Here is a 19,323-nt window from a genome sequence, read left to right on the forward strand (position 1 = left end):
CAGCGACACCTCAAACTACATTCAGCTTTCAGACTACAAGGAGGCAGCAATATCGTATATTGCTGGGTATGTCGCAAAAATGGTGAAAAGGAAGATCCATTGTGATGATTGTATGGATGCTCTGACATCATCTAAAGAAAGAGCACCAGAACTATTTGTGGCATGGAAGAGCAACGGTGGTTTAAAAATACCAACTGACGATCTTCTGAAAGTGTGTCAGGAAACAGAGAAATGTGTAATGAGGATGGTAAATTCCTGCCATGGTGGCTTGCCACATGCAGCAGCAAACATATCGAGTGCAATTGCTGCGACGGTATTATCTGTGTGTAGAAAAAGTTTTAGCATGTTAGATGAGCATGTGTTAGAGTCGACAGTTACAGATAATCATGCTTATAAACTGATAAAGTGTTGTGCTGAGGCATTTGTGAAAATAAGAATGCATCACTTGACCAAAACGCAAAACGATAAGTTGCAGGGTCAGAAAATTCGTAAAAGCTGTCTAAGCTTGTGTTGTTCAATCATCAGTAGATTGAACGTTGCCTGGACACTATTGTGTTTTCGAGGCTTTGCCTGTGCCTAGAAATGGAATTTTCATTTGACTATTCCATTTTTTTGAGGCTGTAGGCGTCCTGGCACATAGCAATATGTGTTTCGAGGAGAAATTTAATGGTGCCTGCACATTTGTGTTCGAGGCTTAAAAATGTAACATGAAATTATAACCTAGTTTACGTAACTAAACAATTAAAAAGAATGAAAAGTAATTCGAAATGCAAGTCTTCTATGTGAGTATTCCTCTACAACATAGTACAATATAGAACAACAATAGCACAATATTCATTTTGAACTATTTTTTATAGAGAAAAAAATACTCAACAAAACAGCCCAATTGGACGACATAAGAAAACTATTTTGTGGTCGTAACATTGATAGCACTTTCAATCAGATCGAGCGTTGTAGTAAGTGCTTTTTAAAATTAAACCAGTCTGTCAATTGATAAATGAATTGTTAACGTTCTTTTAAAAATAAACGTTACTCAATATTAAACGCACGTGTTTAACTTACAGGTGACATTATGAATATTGCCGGGATGATCTGCATGCGGAAGTCCTTGAACAACGTTCATGATGCGTAACATTTTATCTTTAACATTTTTTTGTACCTTATAGTTCAATGAGTTCACATTGTTTATATAGTTTCTTGACTTGTAAAAAGCCAATGGTTAAACTTCGAATAACTTGAAAAAAAAATTTAGAAGATTGTTACTTGAATGCAGGGTGTGACTTGAGTCCGAGAATGGAGAGGGAAACGTTGCAGAATTTGATTTGCCAAACAAAAACGTAGTGTAATTTTTATGTTAATACCAGCAAAATCGCTTTTACTTAGTTATGAGTTGATCCAAACGTCATCGTTAATATTTGCCGTTTTAATTTCCGCAAAATTACATGCTTTGCTCGACAAAACTGCTAACTTTTGAAAGGGAGAGGCTGAGCCACCACATATCAATCCCTCTCCAGGATTTACACCCTGTTTCAACGTTACTGATACAGCAATTAACGATTTGTGCACGCTAAATTTACATGTATATTATCATGGGAATCATCTCTTACAAACTATAAAAACTTTAAAATTCAATGCAATATTTAGTTCTTCATAGTTAAAAAGTTTGATTTGTTAACCAATCAGAATACAGCATTGGCGTTTGTCATTTGCATTTTTCCCTTTTTTTAAATACTATAAATATTTTAAAACTTGTCTGAATTTTCCTTTGCTTATTTCTTGTTTTATTGTATTTGCCAACTTTCTATTGTGGTCCATGGATGAAAAGAGGTTAGTACAGATCAATAATTTAATAATTTCTGATCTGAAAAGCTTTATATGAAGCTTTCAGCATGGAAGTAAACAAAAAGTGATTCATTTACATGGTTTAAATCCCTTCTTGCAAAATATCTATTTACACTTTATCGTTTTTTGCATACAAAAACACCAGATGCTAGATTATACAGATGAGGAAAAAGCAATGGACACTGGTATCAAATGTGTATAAAATTTGTTTTTGTTTTGAAAACTGAAAATCACTCAAATAGTTCAATTGCATTCAAAACAGGTCAGGAAACTGAAGAGGAAGATAATGAAAATGCAAGTGTGTATTTAGCCAAAATGGTTATACTGTTTAATGATTGTTTTTGCTTTATTACACAATACAACAATGCATCAAAATGTGCTAAAATCTACTACTATTTGAGGTGGCTCCAATTCTGAAAACCAAAAATAAAGAAGGTAAACAGTGCTTTGTATACAATACTGTTCTCATTCATATATGATATATGCCCATCAGCTCTCTCATGATACTTTGTCTTTTCACCTGAGCCTTTTCACCAAGAGTCTTTTCACCAAGAGTCTTTTAACCTGAAATTTAATCATACACATAACAAATCAAACAGCACCTAACAAACGATTTGTTTATGTAGAAAGCAATGTCAAGCAAAAGTTCATTTAAAGGTGTGGTATAGTGTATACATGTACTAATTGCCTTTGATGCCTGGCTGATAATTGCCATTGTTTTTTAATGAAGGAAGATGCTATAATTGTGGCCACAAAGGCCACAAAATGAATGAATGCAAGAAAAGTAATGACAAAAATGAAATAACATTTCTTTCATGACCATTGTAATTGACAATTATATACTTTTTTTTGTATAGAGTTTAATCGTATGAGAAGAAGTAAGTTTGATTGACCTAGTGATAAAACATCAGCTTGATTAGATGGTTGAAAACTTCAAGTTGCATGCATTATTGTTAACAGAATTAAGCTAATGACACAAACAAATAAAAAGTTTTATGAACTACAGCTTTCTTATGAATATTTAACAGGACGACGTTGCTACATATGCAAAAGATTGGGCCATGTTGCCAAGCAGTGTAGGGAAGGAAACCTACCAGTCAAAAACGTGCTGAACAATTGCAGCAACTGCACAATAAACCTTACAAGGAAATAAATTTTAAATATTTTTTTTTGTCATTTAGTCATCTTTAGCAGAAATACAAAAAGATTATATATTGTTTTTTTTCTCAAAACTTCATTAAAAGAAAATTCTTATTGCAAATATGTTGTGTAACTTAGTCTGATTTCACTAACATACATTACCACATTGACATAAATATGACTATAGAGTACTCTTTAAGAGTTAAGTAAAGAACAAATTCTGAAGAAACAAGACATCTTGAGATGTAAAATGTGAATCAAAACAAGACGTGAACTGTAAATTTTGATTTATTTCAAAGTCATCCACAGACAGAATGATAATCCAAACCATGCATACACATATATTAAGAAATGGTTTGTTAACACGGGACTTAAGGCTAGCAAAGAATTACAACTCTTCTCTTAAATTACAATACACTCATTCCACCAGTCTGGTCTCTTGTTTCAATTCATCCTTTTAAAATATGACAGCACTTCCAACTCCGCTTTCGTAAATATCAAACTATTTAATTTCTATTGCTTGACTTTCGTTACTTAATTCATGCATTGTAAATATATATGTGTATGCATTGTTTGGATTATCATTCTGTCTGAGGATGACTTTGAAATAAATCGAAATTTTACAGTTCACTTCGCGTTTTGTTTTCATTCACATTTTCTCATCTCGAGATATCTCGTTTCCTCAGAATTTGTTTTTTACCATCTTTTTTAAATTGTCGGCTGGACATGGCTCAAGACTTTCTCCTTACCTTGAAAAGAGACCACATCGTCCACATCGTGCACATGTACATTAGACACGATGTTTAAAAACGTTCAAAGAGTTCTTTCGTACATAGTTTATAGTTAATAGCTTTCCTCGCAGGAGCCGATGACTGGAAAGCAAGCACAGTTGACTCGCTGTTACGAATTGTAGGTTTTTATCGTGATTTTCATCAAAAAATTGCTTGCCGAATCCCAAATACACACATACATTTTCCTCACTCTTTCTTCAGGAGGGAGTGGGAAATTGTGAAATTTTCGGAAAAGCGGTCAATTTCGGTAAATCTCAGCGGCAACGGACGAAATCCGCCATGTTTTTTACAACATCAGATATCTAAGGCCGCGCTTGAGATAGCCGCTCCAGTTATTATAGAACTCAATGATAGTAACCTTCAGCCACGGTGCAGCGTTGCAAGCCAATCACAGGGAACGTTTTGGTCATGTGCGCCACGGTGAGCCACCGTGAATGTATTTTGATTGCGCAATAAATACAAGTCATATGCAATAGCTCGGTTCTTGTCGACTTGAAAAAACGCTACTTCTAGTTCTACTCAGCGATTAGGATCAATGGAAGCTTCTAAAAAGATCGATGTTCTTGAAAAGCTCGTCCAAACCTTTCAGCAAGAGAACGCTTGCGAAATGATTTCTGGTGAATTGTCTAACTTGAGACAACACTGTGTTAAAATAATCAACGAGGAAAGGCTTCGTCGTATAAATTCTACTGGCGATATTATGCTACGAACTTGTTTATTTTCAAAAATGGAGTTCCCTGAAAGCCAAATTGAAAGATCAGGACCCAATGTCCCTGTTAGGTAAGAATTTACATGTATTGGGGTATTAATTTATATTTTTATTTACGTTTGACATCTTGGCCTGAAATATATGATCAATCCGTTAATTTTCAGCTATTCATATTTAGTGTATCATGTAAAATATATGTCTAAAGCTGTCATTATTTTGCATACTCAGTCTGTCTAATGTACAGCCTAAATAATTTTAATTGTTACTGTCTGTTAAAAAAGAATGTTTTACTTCAATATTAGTCAAAGCTAGTCCTTTTTAAAATTTAACCCAATCAATAATGTATTATCCTTGTATTCCTGGCATTTTATGTTATCCCCCGGTTAAAGAAACTAACATATCATTTTGAATAACTGTTACTTTCTTTCACGGGTTATATAGAATATTGATGCTATAGTAGATGGAATCAATAAGTCGTCTGAATCCTGTTCGACATGCCTAGACTAGTTCCAAATCTTAGACTACCTGCCTGTGACTTTGACTTTATCATGATGTTACCAAATTAACACAAAGACAAAATAACTTTCTCAATTTCAATATTATTAGTCTATCTTTAACTGTATTGGTTACCCTTATTTATTCTAATGTCAGAGTCAGTCTAGCAGATTTGTTTCCAGGTATAGCTTGGTATAACAAAGCAGCCATTGATACTTAAATACTAATTTTTCTTTCAGTACTTTAGCCAATGGGAATTGTCTGTTCAATGCATGTTCTATTGCATTAGTTGGGAATGAGACTCTCTCTATTTACTTGTGATTCCTAACTAGTGTTGAAATGTTTGAAAATGCAAAATACTATTCTACCCATCCTGTCATCGAGTCCCAGCATAAAAATGGTGCGTTCACTTCACTTAAAAATGCCTTTGCCATGTGTATATCCGATGCAGCTCTAACCTCTTTAGAAAATGCGAATGAAATTGCAGCAGTTTTACAAGAAGCAGTGGAAACAGCAAATAATTACACCTTTTCATCCTTGATGTGTATGTTTGCTTTGTCCACAGTAATCCAGTGTGCTATTCAGTCATACTACCCAATTACTAATGATGCTAAAGTGAAAGGAAATTGGGATTCGTTGGCTAAAATGTTCAATTGTACAATATATCCAAGAGATTTTGTTGATGGGAGTGCAATTGACTATGTCCATATCTTTCGTTGTGCTGCGATGCCACCTTCTTATTTGGTAGATCAAAAAATCCCATCCACCAAAAATCATTTTGTTACTTTGTTTTTAGAGGACCACCTTTGAACATTGCTTTTATTAATCTTGCCATCTTTACGGTTGTTGGATAAACATCTTTGTCGCTGTTGGAAGAAATCACCTTTGAACATTGCTTATATTAATCTTGCCAACTTTACGATTATTGGATAAACATCTTTGCTGCTGTTGGAAGAAGACCACCTTTGAACATTGCTTTTATTAATCTTGCAATCTTTACGATTGTTGGATAAACATCTTTGCTGTTGTTGGAAGAAGACCACCTTTGAACATTGCTTTTATTAGTCTTGCCATCTTTATGGCTGTTAGCAAAGGATCCTTGCTGCTTTTCGAAAAAGACCATTTGATGGGGCAACAAAGATGGGGAATTATATTTTTGTAGTGAACTGTCTTTTGGTTATTCACCGCAAAAATAACATGCTTCATCTTTCTCTCACTCCTGCGGCAACAATCCTGTGATTACAGAAAGGTACGGAAACTGCGTTGATTTTACATCAGACACCACAAGGTAAGTAAAATTTTTGTTCTTCTATCCGAACAGAATTAAAAAAATGGCGATATTCGAATTTTTGTTAGATGAGATTATAACTAAAATATTGTTATATTCTACATTAAAAATGCCGGAATTCGCTTTTCCGAAAGTCTAGATTTCAAAATTTTCTGGGGGAGCATGCCCCCAGACCCCCCTAGCGTTGGCTCGCGCCGAAGGCGCTCGCTACGTCACAGGGCCACGGTCAGCCCAGAAGCTGGATCCGCCCCTGTAGCATGCATTCACTTGCATGTTACAGTGATAAATATTAAAGAAAGCGGGTGAATATTATGAAGATGCTTTCCCTGTCACAAAATGCCACAAAATATAACATTCGATTTTGCCTTTTCCTTTGGTGGAGCCTTCATTTGACTTTATACCATTCTAATTTTTCTATAAACTCACAAAATCAGCAGAGCGCCCTACAATGCAAATGAGACGTTAATAAATCCAAAATACAAACAATAAATATTGCAATTTGATGCTGCAAAATCTCCGTATTTTTATAAATCCGTATACGTGTGGACATGGCCTTAAACGTGCGCACTTAACTTTATAATGACGTAAAACTACTCAAATTTCAAGTACATTATCCGCTGTGTAATAACTGCACCTTGTTAGCCAAATATATAAAAAGCCTGTAAATAAATTCTAACATATAGAATACTCACGACTGTTGTAAATAACTTCTTCGCTAGTGAATAAAATAATCACAACAATTTAATAGCGTTCTAGTACATTGAACTGACGTTCGGAGCTCATACGAAAGACTTATATATAACGCTAAACGCGCAATAAATCGATTATCGCAACAATTTGGACACTGTTGACTTCATTTTGGAGAAGTGTTTTGGATAAAGTGAGGAAAATCGTTATTTCCTTTTCAACACTCACTGATAGCGTTTTGACGAATGTTCCAAGTAAAGGCCTTTAAAATATACGAGTTGAAATCGTTGGGGAGAAGATTATTTACTGCATCGTTTGTTTTCTGAATGAAGTGCTCTCCTGGACAAAGAATTATCTGTACGTTATTGATTTTTGAAACGTGAGTTTTTTTGCACTCCAAAAAGTGAAACTTCAATCGGATTACATTGCAATTATCTTGCGTTGGCACGCGTAGACTCTCAGAAAACGCTTAACAGCATTTCTGATATCGTTTTGCGCCATGATCGAAGTAATAGTTGGCATTATTTTGATATATTTTTTCTGGCGACTTCTCTTTTTTTATTGGTCACATTTTACGTCACGTGATCTGCCACCCGGTCCATTTCCGCTTCCCTTTCTGGGAAACTTAAATTTGATTGGTACGACCGTTCACATTGATTTGGCAAAGCTTGCTAAGAAATATGGCGATCTGATGACAATCTACTTCGGAAGCGAGCGTGCGCTTGTCGTGAGCAGCTCGGAAATGGCTCGGGAGGTACTCGTGAGGCAATCATTTGTTTTTGGTGGAAGACCGTTGAACCTACCTTACGCGGCCATTTTGTTTAGTCACGATGGTAAGAATATCGCTTTTTCGAAAGAAATTTCTCAGCGTTGGAAGAAACAACGTAAAATATTTCATGCTGCTTACAGGACGTTTGGTAATAGTCATGAAAATAAGGCTTGTGACGTCATAAAGGATCTTTTGGCTGACCTGGGAGAAAAAACGGTCACTCTAAGGAACATTCCGCAAGATATATTTCATTGTGTTGCTAACATCATTTGTGCCATAACATTTGGGTTCAAATACGACAAAGATGACCCAGAATTCCATGCTCTCATGAACACTTTTAATATTGTGCAGCAGTATGTTGCCCCTGGCAACCTCATTGATGCCATCCCGTTGCTAAGGAGATTGCCTTTGAAGAGCGTGATTAAACTTAAGTCGGCCACTAATCTTTTGGACACGATTGTTTTGCGAATATACGGGGAGCACGAAACCGCAAATCCAGTGGAAGACTACGATTTGACGCATGCGTTTCAGAAGCAATCAGATGACATCATGGATAGTAAGAGTAATGACGTCATTTTAACGAAGGAAGAAATAACTTGTATGATGAAAGATATTTTTATAGCGGGAATTGAAACCTCGACGTCAGTGATCACGTGGGGGCTATATCTCTTGGCTTTTCATTCAGATATACAAGATCAGATTTACGAAGAGATGATGCAAGTTCTAGGCCCCGATTCTCCCCCGACATTTTCCGACCGTCATCGACTACCTTTGCTCTGGGCAAGCATCACAGAAACGTTAAGATATGGGTCTATTGTACCTTTACTTCTACCCCATAGGGCAACATCCGATGCAAAAATTAACGGTTTTCACATTCCTAAAGACACGACTGTAATCGTAAATGCCTTTGCTATTCATGACGCAAGAACTTGGCATGACCCGCATGTCTTTAGGCCAGCCCGATTTTTGAATAGCTGTGGAAATTATTCGACACCGCCGCCTTTCTCGATGTTTCCATTCTCGGCAGGCAGTCGCGTTTGTGTCGGAGAGACTCTCGCGAAGATGGTTGTGTTCGATGTCATTGCCCGGATGTTATATAGTTACCGTATGACATTGGTAAACATGAAGTATCAGAGAGTGGAAGCTGACATGACGAATACAGCTATTATTCTTAAGCCGAAACATTTGCAAATAGCTCTTGAAAAACGTTGTGTCTAAATATGAAGTATCAGAGAGTAGAAGCTGACATGACGAATACAGCTTCTATTCTTAAGCCGAAACATTTGCAAATAGATCTTGAAAAACGTTGTGTCGTAAAAACTGACGCAGTTGATGAAACGACAAAATGTCAATTTTAGTTTTTTACTCTTGGTTTAATGACCAGTAGATTCATACGTTAAAATCTTTCGTACTTAATTTTGTATATTATCTTGATATAATCTTTTTCTGATATATTTAAAACAATAGTATTGTTCTTTAAATGCATAAATTTCTTTCGAATTACAAAAATTATAAGCAGTGTTCAATTTGTCTTCTGTCACCGTGCATCAAGTACATTACCCCTTCTTATCCTTGCATGTAGTAGATTACCCTCCTTATCCATGCATGAAGTACATTACCTGTTTCATCCATGCATGTAGTAGATTACCCTCCTTATCCATGCATGAAGTGCATTACCCCTTCTTATCCATGCATGAATTACATTACCCATTACATCCATGTGTGTAGTAGATTATCCTCCTCGTCCATGCATGAGTTACATTACCCATGTTATTCATGTATGAAGTACCGGATCCCTCGTTATCCATGCATGAACCTTTTTCATCTTTGTTTGATTTTCAGACACTGGCTCTAATAACAGTGGTTTTTACCAGTTGCAAGCTGTTCTGACTCATCAAGGACGATCATCGTCATCTGGTCATTATGTGGCATGGATCAAAGGGAGTAACAGTGAGTAAAGGTTATTAAATTGCATGGATCAAAGGGTGTAATAGGGAGTAAAGTCTTATATCATTAGACTATAGTTTCTTTCTTCAACCCCATCTGACCTTAGGTACTAAACATATTGCATCGGGGTGATAAACATCTCGATTCAAACGTTTAAACACAAAAGATTCGCTAGCTTCGCTTTTGTTTTTATATTGTCAACATATGTCTCGTTGCTGCGAGCTTTTTTCGTAAAGGTCAAGTCCGACGTTACATCAATTTCCTGTGCGTTTTATTTTTCTAAACAAGCCCGTTGCAAAACATTTTAATCCATTCGAGATCTTTATAACAAGTGAAAGAACAACTGCCATTAATATAATAAACATCGGTGAAAGTATTATTATATCTCCTACTGCATCCAACGCGAGGAGTTTCTCCGCATTATAAGAACCGTTACCTTCTTCATGATAAAGAGTCTTGACCAAAGTGATCCCGCATAAAATAACGTGTATAGCTAAAAAGATAGACTCCACGATATTATCGCGTTTGGTCTGAAAGGGGAACACCAGCATGTGACATATTAAAATCGCCACGCAGATCGTTAAAGCGACCAGCATTCGTAATTTAACATCGTAGAGAAAAGTCAGCACGACAATCAAAACCAGTCTACGAAAGATGAGAAATCCTTCCAATGGTATGCGCGAGGTTGTGGAACATTCATCGGCTTTATAAAGTCTGAATGGACCCTGTAAGACATGAAGTATCCTAGAAATACTGTTCGTACTCTTTGCGGTATGACATTCGATGTTTGTTTCTTCATTGTTCGTGTTTATCTCACATATATCCTGCATCGTATGGTCGTATCCCATTCTCGTGGAACCGCGTATCCTTGTGAATAGATACAGCCAATAGCAGCAGAAGGGTAGAGGGAAGAGGCATGCGATACAGAAGTGCTTGACGGTGATCTCTTCGAGTCGTAGAAGGTGCGATCCGAGAACAGGAACAAGACAAAACGGCAGTATGGATGTTATGAAATATGCCAGGAAAATATATTGATATAGCTGATAACATTTAACGTTGCCGTTAATGTGGAGAACTTGCTCATCATCCAATGGAACACAATGCAGCAAGGATAAACAGAGTTGAGTGGATGATGCGTACATAAGGAGGGAGATGAGAGTATATGCTGAAGCACTGCGCGCCTCGAAACTTTGGTCTTTTCCGTCGTCTCTTGCATCGGTCTTGATGGAAAACGGGATGTCTCGTGACGTGTAAGATTTAAAGCGTTTACAGACGAAATTCTTTAAAATTGTTGCCGTGAACAGCACGGCAAGAAATGTGAGAAGGACGTAGCCCAGCGAGTGAAGGATTGTTTGTTTTGTGACGTCATTAAGGTCACGAATTGGACATTCCAGGAATGGAATACTCATGATGATGAAGTTGAAAATTTCTCCGATCTTATTACGTACTTCCGTCATGGCTGTTTGACGGGATTCAAAATTAGTTGGACTCACCAAGAAACGGCTGATTTGGTAATAGTAGAATACGATCTTCAACAATCCGCTGTTGGTTTCTTTGGAGGAAGTGAAAAAAATTCGCTTGACAAATCGAATTATTTCTTTATGGTAGAGAAAAAACACTAAATAAACGATACAGTAGCCGAGGCCAAAGAGAATAGCATCATAATGCCCGCAGTTAGCGTTTGGAATGCATGCTGCAGAAAACAACGATACCGACATGCCATGCGGGCATTCCCCGCAAATTTTACCGTGTCTCTTTCCATGGCAACTACTGTATGTGACGCAGTCATTGCCTTGGCAACAGTAACCGTGTGGGCATCGTATGAAACGGACTGATTGGTTGACTTTATATCCCCAGTAGTTTGGCTTTGCTGTCAGGTGACCATTGTAACATTGACCGCCATTCGCGCAGTCCTGACAATTGATACTGTTGGTGATATTGTTATGAAGTATCGCACGACTTACCGAATAAGTATTCCGCTGACATGGTTTACATTTTACCACGAACTCGTTGCATTCAACGTATGCCTTATTTTTGCCCTTGTGGCAAAACATCTTTTTGGACATCACATATCTGTAGGGACAAAGGATCTTGAAGTTGTCCTGAAGACGGAAACGACGTACATTATCGGGTTTCGTGAAAATGTACGCGATGACGTTTAGTTCATGTTGAGTCGCGGTGATATTAAACGTGTTGTTTTTTTGAAACAGCACGAAGTTCTTTTTTTGTGAGAAGATTAACGTCGAGGACGATGCAGGATTCGAGTTCTCGAAATAACAGTCTCTGAATATAACGGCAACATTGTATAAAACGACGCCAATGACAGCATCGTTGGGCTCATTTCCGCCATAGTTATCGATAAACGTGCATTTTGTGAACAGAAATTTTCCACGAATTAAATCAAGATTGTAAAAACGACTTGAGCGATATTTATGCGTGTTTATGAAAGTGTTGTTGATGAAACGTACAGCTTTGGCTCGAAGGCCACCACGCGAACGATCAATAAAAACGTACAAAACGGATGATGTGTTTTCAAATAACGAATTAGAAACAACAACATCAAAGATATCTACTTTTTTTTGCAGCGGCTCAAGTCGAAGTATTGTTCCTGTGCAACGGTTGTCTTTTAGTGTTAGGTTATTTAGATGAATAAGCGTTTGCTTTCGCTTCTTTACGAACTTATTCCCCTTGATATAAAGCGTATTCCCTGTTTTAGTCCCAGTGCATATTCCAAAATGATCTGTGAATTTGCTGCTTACAATTGTGACATTACTATAGACTGCCATTGGCAATATTTGTAGAAGTGCTCGGCATATTTTCCTTTGCTCGCCATGAAAATGACAGTTTGACACGAAAACGGTCGTATGTTGAACGTAGAGTGTCTTTTTTTCCATAATTGTTCGAAGAGAGACAGGACTGGCGCGAAACGTACTGTCGACAAGATGTGCTGTTAGATTTAGACAACTCATTGACGCCGATGGAACGTACGACCATAAAAGTACTCTTGAGGATCGTGATGGAACAATCGTGAGCTGATTTTGCTGCGATTGCTATATTGGAAACTCGGAAAACGCAGTTCCTGATGTAAAGTGCGAATCTTGATCGTTTATCGCAGCGAATGACCGAGTTTGAAGATATCAGAATCAAATTCGTCGTGTTTATGGTGATCTTTTCATTCAGTGATGGTATTTTGAATAATTGAGCTCCTCTTTTGCATTCAATTGTCGGTTTGCCTTTGTGACCTATGAACGTTAGGGACTTGTTAAGATATGTAACTGTTCTTGAATCTTGGCATTCGTCGTATGGCTTGTGCGCATATTCAATGAGAATCTCCTCACCAGGCCTTGCAATCGTTATCGCGTGTCTGATCGTTCGACAAGGACGATTTTTATAACCACACGATGGAAAATCTGCGCCATTTTGACTGACAAACAACGATTTTGAAAGTACACTTTGACAAGCTAAAGAAGGAAATTCGATTATAAACGCTCTATCTCATCATTTGTTCTTGTAAGAACTCTTTAGGAAATTGCTAAATGAAATTTGACAGTCTATTTTTACTTATTCGAAAAAACTTTGTTTTATGAAAGTTGATATGATTTAAGTTGAAACCAAGTATTTGTTTGCGTAGAGACAAGTCTCATGCAAACACGAGTTACGTATTAAAATGTCATTGAACAAAGAATCCAAAATGTCCGTTTGCTGTTTTTGCATCAACTGTGGCGTCATCGCCATCATTTCAAATCAAAAGTGACTTCAAGACAAAAGAACCTCGGGACAATTCGAGTGAATTTCTACCACAAAATGTTTACTTGTTCGTGATGATTTAAATTCCAACAACTTACCCAGATCGAATACGCTGAAGCAGAACATGACAGAAAACCTCCAACTCAAAGCCATTTTTGGAAAAACTTTTCAAACGAAGAGAATGGTGAAGTAAAAACGTGGAAACGATGGACGTGGAATGAAGTGGGAATCCTTGCATTGGTCTTATGTTAAATAAATCTGTGTGGCAGGAAATGTCCGTTTAATATCATTAATCATGTCTTGAAATGACAGGTGTTAGTTTACACGTGGTAGGTGGGGCGAACGCTTCTACTTCCTCCTTTCGTTTCTCTTTTTTTTTCAATCGTAATTTTGTCCGACTTTCGAGTATGAAAACATGCGCTTAAGTTGTGTAATCAATGTATGTAACTAATTTTGCAGGGAACGCAATGCATTTTTATGTTCTGTTTATATATTTTAGACTCCTGAGAATGACTGTTGTTTTTGGTGTTGACTGACGTTTCGACAACCTTAGATGAAGATGATTCCCGCTAAGGTTGTCGAAACTTTAGTCAACATTCAACAACAAGAGTCCTCAGGACTCTACTAACCTGCACGATCTACATTTACTAACATGTAACGATACTCCCGGGTTCAAACCATTTACTATATATTTTAGACTCTTGGATTAAGTGCGATGACGATAAGATAACGCACATTACTGAAGAAGATGTTTTGAAATTATCCGGGGGAGGTAAGATCATCTTCCGTCTAAGTTTTAATGGTGATTATCATTGTGTTAGGTATTTGACTGCTGAAGTTTTAGTTGAATTTAGAGGAAGGGTTCTTTGAAAATTTATCAATGCTTTATGATCATGTTTTTGCTCCTTTTTGTGTTTGGGTTAGAGCCTCTTAATGGTATTGCAATTTTTATATATATTGCAATCATTATCGTATCACAATGTCTAAACATTCTTTCAAATATAATGTTACCTTTCTTCATGCCGGCTAAAACTTTTCAGCCAGGAAAAGACTTATTTTGCGTGGGTTTCATCGTCAATTGAGACGTTGAAACGAAAGCGAAACAAACTCTCGAGCATGTGCAACCCTCGACCTTCGGTCTCGGGCTTGCACTGATCTTCTCTCGAGTTCTCCCAAAGGTCTCCTCGGTTTGCATAAGCCTGTGCAAACACAGTAAAAATCTTTTATTTCTTAAATAATTTTAATCTAGTCTATTTTAATACATCATTTGCTCATCGTTGGAGCACATTGAACATTCCATTACACGCTTTGACTTATCAATAGTCATTTAGAAAATTCATTAGCGCGAAGGAATAATCAAGAGCACTAGTCGAAAATCAATATTTATTTATGCCGCATAACAATACGGAATATTAAAGTAGCATTAACGTGCATTCCATAAAATCAAATAAACATGTATATACTTTGCACGAAAGACGTCTTTCCCAACAGAAATAGTCTATCACAGATAGTCTTTTGCAATTGCAACACCCCACTTCTATGTTATAGAAAATAGCTTTGATTTTATTTGAATGTCTGGTTTATTTTAATGATCCTTGGTTAAGGCTGTTTCTCCTTTAGGTGACTGGCATTGTGCATATGTGTTGCTATACGGGCGAGAAGACTAGAAATCATTAAAGAATCTTCGTGATCACGTGATCTTAAGAAGAAGTAGATTTTGTACCTTTAAAGAATGCGGTATTGTGCCGATATGTCTATGGGTTGATATCATCTTAAAATCTCCTGTTGAGTAATTTGTTTCAAATCAACACTGCAGTATTTTCTTCAGTGTCATCGAGACAGTTAAGTTTATACGCTAGCCAATTGACAATTGTCAAAAAAAGATTTGTATTTTAAAGATTTGATTATTTGTACATGGAGAAATTGCGCGTTTTCGATTTTTTACAAATTCATTGGTATCGTAGGTATGTTCTGCTGCCATCAAACGACGCGACCCAAAATCACTACCAGCAGAACATACCTACGATACCAACCACACATTTGACTGGACAAAAACACAACTTCTTGGACGCGCACAGACAAAACACGCACGAGAATTCAAAGAGGCATGGTACAGCAAAGACAACAACACAATAAACAGACATATTGACATCCCCATCATCTATTCACAACTAAAGACAAAACCAAAACAACAAACTAATAACACAACCACTAAAATAAAACACTCGAATTTCATTAACGCAATCCATACACCCGAAACCATGACAACGCATCTTATACCATCCAATAATATCAACTCAACTACTAACCAACCAATCAGACGCTCCAAACGCCTACAAAATCTTTGTAAATAATATATTCTTACATTCTGACGAAGGCTCGAAGCACCGAGTTGAAAGCTTAATAAAAAATTTACTATCTATATATATCAGTATATATCTCTATAAATATAATTTACTATCCATATATATATCAGTATATATCTCTATAAATATAATTTACTATCCATACATACATCAGTATATATCTCCATAAATATAATTTACTATCCATATATACATCAGTATATATCTCCATAAATATAATTTACTATACATATATATCAGTATACATCTCTATAAACATCATTTACTTTACCAGGTTTTCTAACATTTTCACGCACGTCAATAAGTGTATTTCCAGCCGGATTATACAAAGCAACCACGTACAAATCGTGAATAAGTAAACCATTTCTCTCTGCGCAACCAATTCCTAGCTGTTTGCTCTTCTTCCAAATGACTTGTGTAAAGGTGATGTGTCCTTGTTAATTTGGGGCGATGAAAAGCTGAAATAACGTCCTTGATTGTACCATCGCTTGATGGCCTCTTGCACACCATAGTTGCAACGGTAGGGTACGTTGGACAGTTTAATGGTGTTTTCGCCGTATGTTCCATAATTTGCAACATTTGACCTTTTCTTCAGTTTATTACTAGAGGTATTTAGTTCCAGGATTTCATCTCGTATTAGGGTATTTTTGTCGGCTAGTTGGCGGGACATGTTTTTAGCAACTGCAGCAAGTGCATTGGACCACGTCAAAGGTGGCGAATGATGGAGTAAACGTAGTGCGTTGTGAAGCTGTAGAGCCTTGTTCTCCCATTCTGTATTGTCTGTATTTGTAAAGATATATTATAAATTGTTATTCTATGGCTGTATGCTTTACTATAAACCTTTAATTACCTTAAGACATCGTTTTATTCTTCAATATAAACCTTTAATTACCTTAAGACACCGTTTTATCGTTCACTATAAACTTCTAGTTACCTTATGACACATTTTTATCGTTCACTATAAACTTCTAATCACCTTAAGACGCATTTTTATCGTTCACTATAAACCTTTAATTACCTTGAGACACCGTTTTATCGTTCACTATAAACTTCTAATCACCTTAAGACGCATTTTTAACGTTCAATATAAACTTCTAATCACCTTGAGACACATTTTTATCGTTCACTATAAACTTCTAATCACCTTGAGACACATTTTTATCGTTCACTATAAACCTTTAATTACCTTAAGACGCATTTTTATCGTTCACTATAAACTTCTAATCACCTTGAGACACATTTTTATCGTTCACTATAAACCTTTAATTACCTTAACACACATTTTTATCGTTCACTATAAACCTTTAATTACCTTAAGACACATTTTTATCGTTCACTATAAACTTCTAATTACCTTAAGACACCGTTTTATCGTTCACAATAAACTTCTAATTACCTTAAGACACATTTTTACCGTTCACTGTAAACTTCTAATTAACTTAAGACATCGTTTTATCGTTCACTATAAACTTCTAATTACCTTAAGACACATTTTTATCGTTCACTATAAACTTCTAATTACCTTAAGACATCGTTTTATCGTTCACTATACACTTCTAATTATCTTAAGACACATTTTTATCGTTCACTATAAACTTCTAATTACCTTAAGACATTTTTATTGTTCACTATAAACCTTTAATTACCTTGAGACACGGATGTATCACTGTTCGTAAAATACCCTTCAACTTTGTGGGTTTCCGTTTTTTTAAGTATGTCCACAATGGATTCGTTGAGCCAACCTAAAAAAATTCTTCTCTTACTCAAACGATCCTCGTCATTTTTATTGAAGTCATTATGTGTGTGTGGAGGGACAGGAAAGTTGTCATCAAATCTTTTGAATATTTTCAGTCAGCGGTCTTTTTCGTGTCCTCATGATAAATAGTCTGATTAAAGTTATGTTGTCCTAAGAATATTGGTTGGTTTCGCTGCGTTCGTGCACACTTCGATTTAAAAGAAAATATCCAACTGGATTGTTCAGCTGTGAATTATTATATGTTACTTAGCCTCATTTTCTTTTTCTTTTTAATGAGGGAAAATGGTGTGACGTATATCAATGTGAATATATCTTTTGTATCTTTAATCATTGACGTTTTTTTCGGTGGCTATATCATTTTCAAACCTCACCATTGTTCACAGCTTCTTGCAATATTCCCGGTACGGAAGAAGTTCTTTTTACCGATTGCATTTCCTCTTGAATTGTCTTCTTGGACGCTTTTCTGTGTCTTTCTGGTGTAAAATGATAGTAGCTTCCTCGATTTATGTACTTGAAATTGTATCGAGGGAATTTATACATTTTTGAAACATGTAATATGCATAAAGTTGTACATTACCTTTTTGGGTTTTGGTTTTTACCAATAGATCTATCTGGGAAATTGAAGCACATAATACGAGCAATTTAAGAAGTAGATACATGATGTGTTCATGAGTCGGAGCTGTCTCTCTGTTTCTATTCTTCAATCGACATAAAAATATTTAATTTACCCATTTTGTGGCTTTCCGTGTGTGCTGAATACTCTTACGATAAACTCTTCATGTTATGTACGATGCAACTATGTATTATATATTTTCTGCTTTGTAAAAGTTATGTATATATACATCACATCATTTTCATAATTGATTTGGAAATTGTTTTTATTTTGAAATATGAAGCAGGTACCAGTCTAGAACATCGTAGGGAAAATACAACGGTTTTTTCTATTCGAATTTTGTGACGTGTACAAGTGATAGCCGAGTAACGTTGAGTTAAAGATGTAGTTTTTACTTTGAATATAAAATATCTACGCGCGTATTCGTATCTGATAGCAAATATACATGCAAATATGTTTGCTAGCATTGACAAGCATGTTTGCTAGCATTAGTTAATAATTGGTTTTTTTACGATTAGTTTGCGTATTGTTTAGATTATAATTTGTTGTAGTTTCTTTGATATTTGTAATTTCCGTGTGTTTCCACTTGCAAGTTTTCCACGGATGTTGTATAATTAGTAATTTTAACGCGAAGAGAAGTCTTTAGATGAAATATATTTTTATTTTAAGAAATCCGTTGATGCAACTGGACAAGGAATCCTTTATGTCGTTGAATATGTGCGAGTGTCGATCGCGTAAAGTTTTCCAAAAAAAATTCACAAGTATTCCTCAATTGTTTACTAAATAAATTCTTATACAGAATTAACAAGTTTGCTCTGTTGGAAAGTTTATAACCAAACAGATCAATGTGTTCGTTGTGTTTCACTTTTTCTTAGATTCATATGATTGAAAATTTCATAAGAAGCATAAAACTATTTGGATGGATCGAAATGTGCATGAATCATGAGAAGAGTGGTCTTCAAAAAATGTTTCCACTTTTTCACACACATATATATGAAACGACTTTATTGTGAACAAGTTCTGTTTCAATGTAGCCATTGATTAAAAAATATTCCCCTTGCTATTTTTGCACTATATTTTCCGTTGCAATGAAGAATTTATGTAGTTTTAATTTAACTTCGATTCAAGAATGTGTAATGTAGATTTTTTAGTAATTGACGTGAATGAATACTA

General features: G+C 36.0%; 2 protein-coding genes and 2 long non-coding RNA genes across 4 annotated transcripts; 3 read left to right on the forward strand and 1 right to left on the reverse strand.

The window, feature by feature from the left end:
• The first annotated feature begins 496 nt into the window (after window positions 1-496).
• LOC124451650 lies at window positions 497-1,251 on the forward strand. Its single transcript, XR_006950597.1, has 3 exons — window positions 497-782; window positions 860-956; window positions 1,065-1,251. It is a non-coding gene; the product is annotated as an uncharacterized LOC124451650 (long non-coding RNA).
• A 1,232-nt stretch (window positions 1,252-2,483) lies between these two features.
• LOC124451648 lies at window positions 2,484-3,058 on the forward strand. Its single transcript, XR_006950595.1, has 4 exons — window positions 2,484-2,499; window positions 2,573-2,626; window positions 2,700-2,720; window positions 2,871-3,058. It is a non-coding gene; the product is annotated as an uncharacterized LOC124451648 (long non-coding RNA).
• Window positions 3,059-6,987: 3,929 nt separating this feature from the next.
• On the forward strand, window positions 6,988-9,233 carry LOC124451623 (cytochrome P450 1A1-like). Its single transcript, XM_047002244.1, has one exon. It carries the CDS (start codon window positions 7,452-7,454, stop codon window positions 8,937-8,939), a length of 1,488 nt encoding a protein of 495 aa, XP_046858200.1. The 5' UTR covers window positions 6,988-7,451; the 3' UTR covers window positions 8,940-9,233.
• A 6,618-nt stretch (window positions 9,234-15,851) lies between these two features.
• Window positions 15,852-18,393, reverse strand: LOC124451627 (Golgi-associated plant pathogenesis-related protein 1-like). Its single transcript, XM_047002248.1, is given in 5 exon segments — window positions 15,852-16,205; window positions 16,208-16,561; window positions 17,428-17,523; window positions 17,909-18,010; window positions 18,115-18,393. Coding segments are annotated over 5 exon segments (822 nt in total). The 5' UTR covers window positions 18,197-18,393; the 3' UTR covers window positions 15,852-16,017.
• Window positions 18,394-19,323: the final 930 nt, after the last annotated feature.

The sequence above is a fragment of the Xenia sp. Carnegie-2017 genome, unplaced genomic scaffold (genome assembly GCF_021976095.1).
Source record: "Xenia sp. Carnegie-2017 unplaced genomic scaffold, XeniaSp_v1 HiC_scaffold_24, whole genome shotgun sequence".
Classification (NCBI taxonomy): domain Eukaryota; kingdom Metazoa; phylum Cnidaria; class Anthozoa; order Malacalcyonacea; family Xeniidae; genus Xenia; species Xenia sp. Carnegie-2017.

Excerpts from the sequence above, each read along its gene's own strand:
- LOC124451623 (XM_047002244.1), top strand. The coding sequence starts at position 7,452 with ATGATCGAAGTAATAGTTGGCATTATTTTGATATATTTTTTCTGGCGA.